We start from the raw sequence: 14,883 nt of genomic DNA on the forward strand, positions 1-14,883 counted from the left end.
ACGTGGGAGGCTGACACCCGTACAGGGCACCTGTGGAACTTACATAAGAACTGTGAGTAAAAACTCGGATGACTGCACTGCACTGCCTCCGTCCATTATTTCAGCTGCGCCATCTCTCCCTCTGCACTACAAGCCCCAGCATCACCACCTACCATGAAACTCCACACTGCCACGGGGGCTTGCTCCACCTGTGGGAAGCCGAAACACCTCAGCTGCCATCCCATCACCCCCCGGAGGTCTGCAGCAGCACTTGTAAACCTTACCAGGTACCACAGGTGGCGTCACGAATTCTATAAATCCCCTATAAATAGAAAGCCCCTTTTTATTGACCGCCCTGGGTCACGGACCGGGTCACCGCCACTGTGATATCACCCCCTGCATCTATCGGCCCGGCACCGAGTACCCCACGGCCCACGGGTCGCGTCAGCTTGGCGTCACGAACAGGATTTCATGCCCGTTGCCATCGGGTACTGTGCGCCTTAAAGAACTGTGTCGCATACCGTGGTGAAGTTTTCCTGCCAATTGCTGCTGTTTCCCGCCATTGTCCGCCATTTTCGAGTCGCTGCGCGGGAAGAAGAGGGGCGTAACCACGGGAATCGGAGAGGCGTGACTGCTGGAAGCGAGCGAAGCTCAAGCCCCGCCTCGCGCTCTGATGCAGCACCAGGAAGCGTCAGGTCCTGGAAGGAGACCGTCGTCTGCAGAGCTGCGGCCTACCCGATTAAGGAAACAGGAGGTAGGCTACGGTTCATTAGGGAGGCGCAACCATGGCCGACGACCAGCAAAACGCCAGAGCACCGGTTAACGTTCCTGATGCTCAACTCGCTCCCGGCGCTGCTCAGGCCGGAGCGGCTGCCCCACCAGCAGGGGTCGCGATTCCAGTCATGCCCATGGCCCTGCCGTACTCCACCAGAGCAAAATGGCTTCCCCAGTTCGACAGAGACATTTTTGTAAACCGGCGGGATGTTGAGCCCTATCTGGAGCAGGGCCATCCTGACCGGAACTTGTACCCCGGTGACCGTGTCACCTACACTCAACACCACGGGGAACGCGGGTGGTATGCCCTCCAGGTATACCGCATGATTGAGGAAGGAGATGACACGCCCCCGCAGTTCATGGCTGATGACCCGGCTGGGTCAGCCAGCAAGAATCAGAAATACCCCCGGCGGGGACCCCATTACTAAGTGCAGTAAGTGGGACTGGACATTGTGTAAATAGTCACCCGTAAGGGTACCACCAGTAATTTTTTTTTTGTGTGCATAATTACCCGTCAGGGTATACAGACTTCAGGCTGAGGACTGTGAGCAGCCAAAGACTGACTTTGTACATAGTTTTGCACTTCTCAAAGTGCTCTCTATTGGTTTTATAAATGCAACCAAGTGATCTCAGAACAAAAACCCGTTTGGCATGGCGGAAGACGTGGTCCAGCACCAGGATCACTTATGCCCTGCAGCCACGCCTAGGGCCTACGTTGAGGGCTTGCGGACGGGTCCCTCATGCTGCTGACTTTGCACCTTACTAAAGAAAATGGACACCCGGTTACAGAATGTGCTGTAACCTGTTAAAGAATGTTATTAAAAGTGTTTTATAACGTTATAATAACCTGTAACGTTTAAGTGATGTGCCTCCCATAAAGGGAAGATAGTTTTATAATCTTATATGCGAATGCATTCTAAAAAAAATTTGCATGTCTAATATACCGTGTTTTGCTCAGTTCCAGCCCGCGGACGTGCTGAGGGTTCAGTCGCCACAGAGGTACTGCACCTCACCCAGAGATGTGGTGTCTCCTTCTCTCAGGTAAGGAGGGAGTGCTGACCGGAACCCCAACACCCACATTCAGCACTACACTACTCCAGGCCGGCTGGAAGGGCAAGATGCACTGTGTTTCCTGCTGAGCCCTGTCCCTGGCTGGAGTGGGCGGAACCAAAAGTAGGGGGAACCAGTAGTGGGTGTGGGTGGAGGAAGTAGTGTAGGGGAGCACCATTGTAGGAGGTATATAAAAAGGGAGGCCATCTTAGGGTGGCAGATGAGTGAGAGAGGACAGTAAGTCAGGGAGCAGAGCCTCGTCAGGAGCTCTGCTCCACAAGTGGGGCCTAGTGATAGAGGCCCAGGAGGGGAGCAGAGGAGGAAGGCTCCGTTCTATAGAAGGGATCCCAGGGGGTACGGCGAGTGCAGGACGGCACCTGTACGCCCCGAATCTGCCAGGTGTCAGAGGGATCAGGCCGCAAGAAGGGGACCGGCCCCTGGACCAGCCGTGTTACTCCAGGTCTCGGCTGGAAAAACCGAAGGCTTCTGACTTTTATAGTGCAGTTGCCACAGCCTCATCTTAGTCACCGTGAGGGTCAAGTAGGTCCGGAACTCCAGGTTGCCCAGAGGGACTTCAGAGCACCCGAGCGGGACTGTGAGTGGGGAAGCGCAGGGCAGGAGGGAGAAGACCCAGCGTGAGAAGTCGGTCAAGCAAAGGAACATAAGGAAAGCGGGGTTCCACCAGACTCATCTGAGGAAGAGCCAAACCCCCGGTCTGGTGAACGCAGCGCGACGTGGGAGGCTGACACCCGTACAGTGCACCTGTGGAACTTACATAAGAACTGTGAGTAAAAACTCTGATGACTGCACTGCACTGCCTCCGTCCATTATTTCAGCTGCGCCATCTCTCCCTCTGCACTATAAGCCCCAGCATCACCACCCACCATCAAACTCCACACTGCCCCGGGGGCTCGCTCCACCTGTGGGGAGCCGAAACACCTCAGCTGCCATCCCATCAACCTCGGCCCAGGGGTCGCGTCACCAGCAAAGTATCATACTGTGGGGGGTATTTGCTGTGGGGGCATTTTTTAGGGCATTGTACTCTATATAACGACGATGTAAGGGGTATAGTGGTAGTTGAGAAAAGGAGCTTCAGTATTGGCATAATTACTGTGTACCTGCCATAACACGTGTCTCACCCCGATTTTAAATGTTGGGAGGTATGACCCCCACCTACTATGGCAATTTTTTTTTTCTTTGGGTGGTGGGGGGGTGAGCATGTAGAGGAGGACTTTTACTACCATGATTTTTTTGTATGCCCCCTGCTCACTGCTAAGGTCTCAGTAGTAGATAACGGATGACGCATTCAGAAATGTACATAACACGTTTTGGTCATATTGTGTTCTGTCTTATAAAAGATAAGAAAAATAAAGTGGTACTATGCTTCAGTTCCTGTTATCTGAGTTTTATAGAATTTATGAAACATATAAACCAATTACACACAATATTTCCTTAAAATTAAATAATGTAACATTTCTACTAAAATTCCTTAGAATAGATACATAATGCAGGATACAGATGATAGGGTGCGACTGGTACATTAATATGTAGGGAGTGCTTTATGACGGAGGGCCAACACAAGGTCAGTCAGGAGTTAATGTATGGCTGAGGTGCGGATCTGGATCATCTTTGGGGGGAGGGGTATATAAAAAAGCTTTTCCTGCTCTGGGCTACTAACACTGTAGGTTTTCTGCACTCACACATCTTTCCGCTCCCCTCCTCCCTTTTTGGCACATGGTCCTGTGAGACTGTAGGGTTGTCTAGATGGAAATTACATTACACTTTCTTTTTCTCACTTTTAGGGGATTCTCTAAAAGGTATATTAAAATAAAAAAAATAAATGACCTAAGGGCAATGCTATATAGTAGACAATTAATGGAGATGATGTCATGTCCCATAGGGGGTCCTCTGGCACAACATTATTCCTTGCATTATGCACCAGCATTGCATTAACATTTTGCAGTTGACGGTTGGGTGTGTGTGTGTGGGGGGATTTACAAATATAAAGGTAGCAGTTTCCATATAGACAGAACATCTAGTTATAATTAATACATTTTTATTGGTGCTTACAGCCTGCACATAGAAATAATGGAGGTGATGATTTGGCTATGTTGGAGGAGGGATCTGTCCTCTGCAGTGGATAAAGTAAAATAATAGGGAAGAGGTGCTTAGGTGGCGGAATGGCATTCTACAGGGTGCTAATCTGTATTTCCAGAGGACAGAGACTGACCCTTGTGAATTAGTAAAATCCGCTACTTTGTAACAGCAGACAGGAAAAGGGGAGGGGTGCAGAAGGGGGCGCAGCTCATGGAATAAAATACCGGCTAGCAAAAATCCTTTGTTTTCTATAAATATAAAATATTTGGCACAAAGTCACCAATTCTGTTGCTAGTCACAGTCATGAGTGATAAGGCACTGTGATAGAGGAGGAGCCACAAGCTGCCAGCTATACCCTGTACACAGGGTTTGGGTGGATGTAGAAGGAGCTTTTCAGCCCTTGCTTGTATTTTGCCTTTTTTTCTTCCTTCCAGAGCTGCTGAAGACTAGAGTCCTTTTTCCCATTTCTCCACCCCTCCTCTTCCTCCCCCTTCCCAGTCTCCAGATGATGCCTCCCACTTGTGCTGCATGCAGACCCTAGTTCTGCACCTCTGCAGAGAAGGGAGGGAGGGGAAGCAGGGCTTTTATTATATTGAAATGTATTTTATTTATTAGAGGATCTCCGAATTGGACCTAGAAGACTTCCACAAGGGCTTCCTATTTTGGATTTGTAACGTTATTTATTTTTTTGCCTTTTTATTTTTCCGCTTTTTTGTCTTTTCCCTTTTTATTTGCCATCCCTCAAATGGCATTACTACATCACGAACACTGGATTACACTGTTGTGTTAGGAATATCATCTGGATTGTTTATTTAATATCTAGAGGATTATCCAAAATATTTTATCTAAAAAATGGAGAATGATCTATTTACTCCACTCCTGGAAAATTTCATGAGCAGTCCTCTAGTGAGCTGGGTAAGCAGTCCTCTGTCTTTTCCTCCACACTGATCCATGTGCTGCTATTCCTCGATTAACGTGTTTTTTTTTTCACCCCCCCCCCCCCCCTAGATTAAGACTTTTGGATCCTTGGTGAAAGGAAATGGGACTCTGCTGGATGAATATGTAGCTCTTGTGGATGGCGTTTTCCTCAATGAGGTCATGTTTCAAATGTAAGTGAAAAATTGGGGGATTTGAGCATGGGTGATAGGGTCAGAGGAAAAACTGCAGCCGTCTATTGTAGGCATAGCTGCTGCAGAGCCTCTTTTGCATGACAGCTAGGATTTGATTGTGACTGTAGCTGAATATAAGCTGTATTTATTTTTTTCTAGAGGTTCTGCAGCAGCTTTATCTAGTATTCTCTACCTTGTGGGGGAAGTTCAATCGGACTAATGCAAACCAGCTCTAGTGGAAATTTAAGAAATCTGATGCCTCCAAGGCTTCACTGTCTGGAATCCATGAGAAAAAAAAAATCAGATGGTCTATTTGCAGGTTACTTTATTGGGAGCTATACTGACAGCATTACAAAAAAAAACACCAGGAGCCTGTACCACTAAATGGGAGGATAAGAATGCTGTCATCTCCCACTGCTGACAGTGACTGCCTGATTGACTTTGACACCCATATACAATGGCTGAGGATTGAATTAAATGACCCCCGCCCCTTCTAGTTAAGCCTACAAGTGAAGGAATTAAATGGGTAATGATGAGTTAGTACTGAGGGCATGGCCGCGTAGGACCATGATATTGTGGAAAATTGATGTATGGAATTGTTATTTTTAGGAAGAATAAGTAAGGTAGGATAATCTTTATCTAACGCACAATCAGAAAACATGTGGAGGGTGAGATGGCCTGCGCTGAAAGATAAGGAAGTCCTGTGCTTCAAGCCTAGTCATGTCAGGAGGATGTGGGGGTCTCAGTTCATAACCACTGTTGTCTGTTCTTCGAGATTTATAGGCCACAGCAAAAGGGAACTGGTGAAAGTGTATGTATTGTGTTGTATCTTTTTATTAGTTGGACTCGTAATCACCCCACCATCCGACACCACCTAGCAAACATAAGTGCTAGCCTCTATCACTTCAATGGGTATTCTCACTTGCTTCTCTCTCCATTGAATTGCTTGAGATTTCTGAAAAGAGCTTAGAAGCAACGTAATCTGTTTGGGGTCCCATCAATATTGAGAATAAGGCCACGGCTCCACTATCAGTATTTGGCCACAGCCCAACTATCAGTATTTGGTCAGTATTTTTTCTCAGGAGTGGGAACCAAAACCAGGAGTGGGTGATAAATGCAGAATTGGTGACTTGTTTCCATTATACCTTTTCTCTGATTGTTCCTCACCTGGTTTTGGCTCCCACTCCTGAGAAAAATTACTGATAGAATACTGACCAAATACTGATAGAGGGGCCGTGGCCTAAGTTTGCCTCTTTCAGCATATTGAAAAATCCATCAGGTGTCAGAGCATGCTGGTACTTGTAGTTTCGCAACATATTTGAAAATATATGAAAGCATGGCCATGTGTATAGGAGAGTTAGTGGTCTGCCAAATGATTGCGTGGCTGATCGCTACCACGTGTATGGCCAGCTTAAAATGTTGAGCAGAATCCCATTGCCTGACATCAACAATGGCACACTGGCCACCCTGCCACCCCACAAAGACAACGGGGCCAATCAGGTCATTTTTACCTGAAGCTATAAATTACTCAAATTACTGTCCGCTCCACTGACCGTTTTGGCAATCAATCTATTGACTGGCTGAGTATCTTGCATTAGGTGACAGCACCATATGATGCATTATTCCTTCTCCAGGACCTCGTTGACCTTGGGTCACATCTTACTGGTAAATATTATATTTTCTACTGATTTATAATAGTGTGTTAGATGTCACCATATACAATGAATCAGGTTTGTATTTGGTTTTCAGGCCTATTTTATGTGTAATCAACGTTTTGCATACAGTCTCACAAAACACAAGCATGTAGTATAAATCAAAAATTATTAAGCCCTTTAATTTAGTCTTTGTATCCACAGCCAGCAATAGGGAGATATCTAGTACATAGATATTATTTTCCTGAGAAAGCCATACAATAAGTGGAGGAAATATGACGCTGAGTAGGACCATGCTTGTTTATTCACAGTTCTTAAAATTTTGCTTCCTTTTTCTTACGAAGGTCTGGTAGGAATTTCAGTGGCCATTTATGTATTGAGCTGCTGCCTGGGGCACTTTTGGCATTCCAGGCAAATCCTTTTGTTAATTTTTGTACTGCTAAAGGCCATACAGGTGATTTTTATTTTTTTTTAAGTAGTACAGAAAATCTACCAATAAATGACCTTTCCTTCATTAGGGCTGTATATCAAATTTATTTAATGGCCAAACCAAGGGTGGCTCGATCAGAACTAAATACATCTAAGGGCACAGTCAGACAGCCGTATAAATCGGACCAGAATGCGATGACTGGCCGCGGCTCTCCCGACCCGAGCGTGGCGGCTGCATAGAAATATATGAAGCTGTCATCCTCTGGTCAGGAGCGCCATCGGCCAGTTCGCGCATGCTGGTCCGATTTATACTGCCGCCTCACTGCGTCCTTAGGCATATATTAGTTTCTGTCACAACATCCGACTGTGATTTGCAGATGTAATACTGATGAGAAAAAATATATTTCCTATATGGTCATAAGTTTTAGCATTTTAGGCTGAAGTCACACCAATGTATGGCATCTGATGCATTATGCTAATGAACCTCGTCTGCTGCGAGCGGGAGCCGAGTGGTATGCTACTGTGCTGCGATCCTCTCGCATGAGCGGAAAGTAATTTCTCCATCTCCTCCATGGCGTGACTCGGCGTATATAGGACTGCACTGGGATGACATCCAAGTGCAGTCCAATGTTTCACAGGCACTCATAGACTTGTATGGGTGAGAGTGAATCGAATGTCGCTGCAGATCGCAGTATGCCGAATCAGCATGAGAAAATAATCGCTATTCTTAGCAGCCCCATAGAATAACACTGGGCCAAGTGCTATGCGATGTTTTATCGCATAGCACTCGTCCGTGTTATATGGTGTTGTGACTCCGACCTTGGATGAGTCCACATGCAAGTCATCATGACTGTTTTATCTGGAAAACCACATGGCCTTATTAATCAAACAACTGTCCAGATTTGCTGTAGAACCACATATCAATTTGATCTCTACTTGTGGACTCACCCCTGGGCTTCATTCAGATGTCGAATTTTATTTTTTCTGTATACGAGAAAAGCAGACCATTTTTTTCATCCATTTTTCTTGTATGAAAAAAAAAAATATCGAGCTTCTCCTACCCATTAAATAGTAAAAAAAAAAGGAAACAAAAAAACCCAGCCTGGATGGCATCCATGTTTTTTTCAAGGACTCGTTAATTTGAATGGACGTGTTTGGTCTGTTCTACAACTCAAGAAAACAAATGTTTCCATGTTGTATTTCTTTATGGACTTTGGTCTACTTAAAAGACAGATGTGAACAGCCCCATAGACCATAATGGGTACGCTGTATACAGACCGAACACGTATATGAAAAAAGATATCTGAATGAGGCCTACGGCCTGCTTTACAAAAGCATAGTCCATATAAATGTCTGTGTCCATGTTACAGCCACAGGTCCAGGCCTTACCATGGGCTTAATGACCAAAACTAAGGGCGCAACCGGACCTCAGTGCTCTGACTGGCCGCGGCTCACCCGACCCGAGTGTGACAGCTGGATAGAAATATATGAAGCAGTCATTCTCTGGTCGGGAGAGCCGCCGGCCAGTCCGTGCATTGCGGTTCGATCTTAGTACGGTTTATACGTCCGTCTCACTCCGCCCTAACGGTGGTATAGGACTCAACGATGTCATTTCGGACATTTTTCACCTACATATGGTTTCATTATTCTTGGCATCTTTGCCATGGTGTTTTTCAAAACTGCGATTTTTACCGCAGTGTGTGAATTTAACCTTGCATTTATACACGGAATTGGCTGTTTTGTTTTCTAAGAGATGAAGCCTCCTCGGTGCAAGTGAAATAAATATCTTCCACATCTATATTCAGCGTTGTTAGTGTCAGCCTGTAGATGAAATCATGTGAAAACTCATGATGCAAAGGCCACATGACGAACATGGAGATCTACAGTCTGTGCACAACAAGCTTGCACTTTCTTATAGGCGTTTCCATGGTGACTGGAAACCCGGGGCAGTGAATGCATCCATGAATTGATGTTGCACAATATACTAGTATATGGGAATGCGTTTATCCACCTCATTTATAGTTTTTCCTTCTTGTATGAGGTCTGGGATTTTTGTCTAAAAAGAAATATCTAAGTTTGATTGTAAACACGATTTAAAGACAATTTTAAGTGGTATTTTGGTATTGTATGGACAGGAAATGTATATTTTTATTATGATCCTTAGATCTCCAAGTAACGCTAAAATATAATAAATGTAGGTAAATATTATATGAATAAAGCTGGCAAACCATCGGCCCGTTGCAATGTTGTTAGAAAGACACTACAGCAGACATTACTCTTGCTCGTGGATTTAAAAAGACGCAGACATTGATTTGGCAGTAAGATTCACTATCAATACCCTATTTCTAAGGTATCAGACTTTGTTGGAGGCTATACGTCATCCACAGCTAAATCTAAACCATTACTGATGTGCAGTTACTGCCTTTTTAATTTTTCGTTTCAATTGTGATTTCACACACAAATTAAAACTGACTGTGTTGCTCATAACAACCAATCACAGCACAGCTTTCATTTTGCCAGAGCTGTTTTGAAAATTAAACCTGAGCTCTGATTGGTAGCTATGACCTAGAAAGGCTTTGATATATGAGGCCTACTATTGTTTATTTTAGGCCACGGCCCCACTATCAGTATTCGGTCAGTATTTTTTCTCAGGAGTGGGTGATGAATGCAGAATTGGTGACTTGTTTCTATTATACCTTTTTCTATGATTGTTCCTCACCTGGTTTTGGCTCCCACTCCTGAGAAACAATACTGACCGAATACTGATCAAATACTGATAGTGGGGCCGTGGCCTTAGCCAAAGTCTTGTTTCACACGTTACATATTTAGTACAGATTTTACATGTAGATTTTTTACAAATAAAATACCCAGCAATTTAGAAATATTACAACCCCTGGCAAAAATTATGGGATCACCGGGCTCGGAGGATGTTCATTCAGTTGTTTAATGTTGTTGAAAAAAAGCAGATCACAGACATGGCACAAAACTAAAGTCATTTCAAATGGCAACTTTATGGCTTTAAGAAACACTAAAATAAATGAAGAAAAAAAATGTGGTACTCAGTAAGGGTAATTTTTTCAGACCAAGCAGAGGGAAAAAATTATGGAATCACTCAATTCTGAGGAAAAAATTATGGAATCATGAAAAACAAACACACAAAAGAACACTCCAATACATCACTAGTATTTTGTTGCACCACCTCTGGCTTTAATAATGGCTTGCAGTCTCTGAGGCATGGACTTAATGAGTGACAAACCGTACTCTTCATCAATCTGGCTCAAACGTTCTCTGATTGCTGTTGGCAGATCAGCTTTGCAGGTTGGAGCCTTGTCATGGACCATTTTCTTCAACTTCCACAAAAGATTTTCAATTGGATTGAGATCTGGACAATTTTCAGGCCATTACATTGAACTTATGTGTCTTCTTTCAAGGAATGTTTTCACAGTTTTTGCTCTATGGCAGGATGCATTATCATCTTGAAAAATGATATCATCATCCCCAAACATCCTTTCAATTGATGGGATAAGAAAACTGTCCAAAATATCAATGTAAACTTGGGCATTTATTGAAGATGTAATGACAGCCATCTCCCCAGTGCCTTTACCTGACATGCAGCCCTATATCATCAATGACTGTGGAAATTTGCATGTTCTCTTCATGCAGTCATCTTTATAAATCTCATTGGAATGGCACCAAAAAAAAGTTCTAACATCATCACCTTGCCCAATGCAGATTCGCGATTCATCACTGAATATGACTTTCATCCAGTCGTCCACAATTGCTTTTCCTTAGCCCATTGTAACCTTGTTTTTTTCTGTTTAGGTGTTAATGATGGCTTATGTTTAGCTTTTCTGTATGTAAATCCCATTTCCTTTAGGCGGTTTCTTACAGTTCGGTCACAGACATTGACTCCAGTTTCCTCCCATTTGTTCCTCATTTGTTTTGTGTGCATTTCCTGTTTTGGAGACATATTGCTTTAAGTTTCCCGTCTTGACGCTTTGATGTCTTCCTTGGTCTACCAGTATGTTTGCCTTTAACAACCTTCCCATGTTGTTTGTATTTGGTCCAGATTTTAGACACAGCTGACTGTGAACAACCAACATCTTTTGCAACATTGCGTGATGATTTACCTTCTTTTAAGAGTTTGATAATCCTCTCCTTTGTTTCAATTGACATCTCTCGTGTTGAAGCCATGATTCATGTCAGTCCACTTGGTGCAACAGCTCTCCAAGGTGTGATCACTCCTTTTTAGATGCAGACTAACGAGCAGATCTAATTTGATGCAGGTGTTAGTTTTGGAAATGAAAATTTACAGGGTGATTCCATAATTTTTTCCTCAGAATTGAGTGATTCCATATTTTTTCCCTCTGCTTGGTCTGAAAAAAATGACCCTTACTGAGTACCACATTTTTAATCTTGATTTCTTTTAGTGTTTCTTAAAGCCATAAATTTGCCATTTGAAATGACTTTAGTTTTGTGTCATGTCTGTGATCTGCTTTTTTTCAACAACATTAAACAAAGAATGAACATCCTCTGAGCCCGGTGATTCCATAATTTTTGCCAGGGGTTGTAGAAAAAGTGGATGGGTTTAACATAATCTCATCAACATGCTGCATTTTTGTTTAGTGTAACATTTCTTCTAAAATTGACTTTTATTATTACTATTAATATTTTTTGACCCGTGGCATTTACATTTCTGTTGCGGAAATGTACCTTTTTGGCATTCATATTACTCATTAAATACAATGGGCTGACTTGGCACTTTTTGCTGCATTTCCCCATGAATAAGTACTGATTTTAGGGTATGTGCCCATGATCAGGCTATAGCAGCGCTTTGGATGCAACGTATATTCGCTGCGTCCAATCACGCAGGTGAATCCGCATGTGTTCATCCTATACATTTTATCGGGGAATTTCTGTTGCGGAGACTAGCGTCTCCGCAATAGAAATTGACATGCTGCTGTTCGTAAAGCCGCACCGCCGATGAGTTTACGCGGTGTCAAATAGAAGCACCGTGGGCATGGGACTTCTATAAATCCATCCACTGTTCTCCTACTGTACAACGCAGGGTTTTGGACGCAGCACAGGTGAGCTGCGTCCAAAATGCTGCTATTATGGACCGTGGGAACGTACCCTTAGAAGCGGAAATGCAGCAGATTTCAGTTTAGAAATTTGCACCAAATACTCAACGTATAACTTATCCAAAACAAGAAGTATTATTTTTCCTTCATTTTAATTTTCTATTCTTTCTGATTCTTTTGCTTAAAAAACTGCCCTAAAAACTGCAGCTGTGTTTTTCCAAAAATACCGTGACAGATTTATCAAGATTTTATATGCCAGAATAAAAAAACATACATTGGAAAAAAATGGGCTTGGTTTATTAAAACATGCATGACACTTAATAAATTTGGTATGTTTTAGGCCTCATTCACACGTCAAAGATTTTTCTGGTATGCAAATAACGGTCAGCTGTTTATCAGTATTTTAGCTCCAATTTTCATCAGTGTTTGGTCATTTTGTCAATTGTTACCATCAGTGTTTCATAAGTGATTTTCTCCTATGAAAAAAATTAATTGCAAAGCTCTTCCTACCTACAGCAATGTGAATTACAGACAGCACATGGACGACAATGTGTGTTGTCCGTGATTTCTCACAAACCCATACACTTGTATGGTTAGTTTTGATCAGCGACTCGGATAAAAAAAATGGACATGTCTCCGTTTTTTTTTTTTGCGGATCGCTCAGTCCACAAAGAAGCAGACATGTGAATAGTTCCATAGAACATATGCCAATATAGTATATCTGTGAAAAACACTGATAGAACACGTGATTCACGGACGACTGGATGGGGTCTTATTATTCTTAAGGTTTCATCCAGGCGTACATTTATCACAAACATGTTCTATCACTGATAAAACATGTACCCATTATAATCTATGGAGCTGTTAACGTGTCCATATTTTTTGAGGATTGTATGCTCACAAAAAAATCAAAGAGACATGTCCATTTTTGATCCGAGTCATGTATCAAAATTACCTATACAAGTCTATGGGCCTGAGAAAAATCAATGGCAGCACACATTGACATTGTGTGCAATTTGTGATTAACACTGCTATGGGTAGGAGAAGCTTAGCAATTTTTTTTTTCATACGGGAAAATCACTGATAAAAATCAGATTGTAAAAACTGAGATGCTGGCCAAGTTCTGATAAAAATCGGAGTCAAAATACTGATAAATATTGTACTGTTTTTTTTTTTTTTTGTGTACCAAAAAAAATCAAGGATGTCTGAATGAGACCTAAGTCAAAAACTAAAGTCTACTCCTCCTATGAAAGGATACAGATTTGTGCCAAAATGTGCAACATTTTCTTGCAACAAACTTCACCATTCCACTTCTGGCTCCCCCAAGTCCACTTTTTCAATTTTTGACAAATATGGTGTAAAACAATTGCATAAACTACTTGATAAATGTAGGCCAGTGTGTATGAAACTGCCTCGTTTACATGTACATGGAGACTTTATGTGCACGCAGGCACGGTCACACAGGCTCAGCCTTTAGATTTCTGTCCTTGTGTGTATATAATTCAGGGACATCCTTGGTAATTTATAATGTCATTAGTTACACTGTTTCTAGTTTAACTATAGACAATATATTTGCTGATGAAGGGTATCTGTAGCTGCCTAATGTGGGGGAGGTGATATAGCAGATATTCTACAAGTAATGGTTCATTTCCTAAAATATCATTGTGTCTAGACGGGTTGTACAATAGCGCCATGCTGGTCTACAGGTGCTGAGTGGTATTGCAGCACAACCCTATTTACTTTACTGGGGATGAGCTGCAATACCAGACAAAATCCTTGTGCATTTGTACTGCTTTTTGTAGCGGACAGTAGCTATGTTTTTATAATTTTGTACTAACTTTATGATGGCTAGAATCTGATTAACAAAGATGCTTTTACTATATGTTTGACTCTTGACAGCCAGAAAGGTGTATGAAGTTCTTCCGGAATTTACAACACCCTTACAATTCTGGACGGTCACAGTCTTCCATTGGTGAAAAGTCGCATTCATTTCCTTTAGCTGTTCATTATCAGGGTGTGTTGTTTGCACAGACATTTTTTATGTGTATTTTGAAACAGATTCTACTCTAAAATCTACATCAAAAGCTTAAAATACTGTTTGAATAAGCTTCCAATTGATTTCAATAGGAAAACCCTAATATAGTGCACATTGACACCCCCACCCCCCTTTTGGATATCTACCATTCAAATCAATCAGAAGTTTATACAAAGCAATCCTGAAAACTGGGCTCTAAAACCTGGGAACCCTCATTCTTGAATGAAGCAGAGGTGGACCTCCGCTCAATTAATTGTCAAGAAACTGCCAGAAATAACCGAACGCTATACTATGCTTTCTCCAACAACACCATGGACCATTAATGGAGTGCCGGTCAAACATGCACTCCTCTATTTCATTCATGACGGGGCTCTGCAAAGCCCAGATCCCAGGTTCCAGAGCTCTGTTCTCGAGATTGCTGGTGGTCCCAAATTTATCATTTTTCAAGAAGGCCCCTTTACATAGGAATACTTTTACATGCCATGAATCAGCCTGCATTCAAGGTTGGCTGATTGCATTTTTTTGCTACCTAAAAATCATTGTTGGTCAGCAGCAGAGTTGGACATATCATCGGTGCAACCTGTGCAGATGCGGAGGGGCACAAGAGTTGAGGAGGGGCCGCTTCCACATACAAACCAGGTGGTATTGTGCATTATGATGAGCTATTGGGATGCAAA

General features: G+C 42.8%; 1 protein-coding gene across 8 annotated transcripts in view; it reads left to right on the top strand.

Annotated features, from left to right (window-relative positions):
* Positions 1-4,374: 4,374 nt before the first annotated feature.
* CCDC88A (coiled-coil domain containing 88A) overlaps positions 4,375-14,883 on the top strand; it is a 254,550-nt gene continuing 244,041 nt past the window's right edge. For 2 of the 8 annotated variants that reach the window (XM_073672269.1, XM_073672271.1), the window contains exons 1-2: positions 4,379-4,815; positions 4,909-5,009. In XM_073672269.1, the coding sequence (XP_073528370.1) occupies positions 4,753-4,815; positions 4,909-5,009 (164 nt within the window). In that variant the 5' untranslated portion in view covers positions 4,379-4,752. Of the gene's footprint in view, positions 4,816-4,908; positions 5,010-14,883 lie in introns of all 8 variants that reach the window. The other 6 variants (XM_073672268.1, XM_073672270.1, XM_073672272.1 and 3 more) reach the window with 6 other exon arrangements.

This window comes from Phyllobates terribilis, unplaced genomic scaffold, assembly GCF_046119375.1.
Source record: "Phyllobates terribilis strain yellow unplaced genomic scaffold, ASM4611937v1 Scaffold_3__8_contigs__length_932513732, whole genome shotgun sequence".
Classification (NCBI taxonomy): Eukaryota; Metazoa; Chordata; class Amphibia; order Anura; family Dendrobatidae; genus Phyllobates; species Phyllobates terribilis.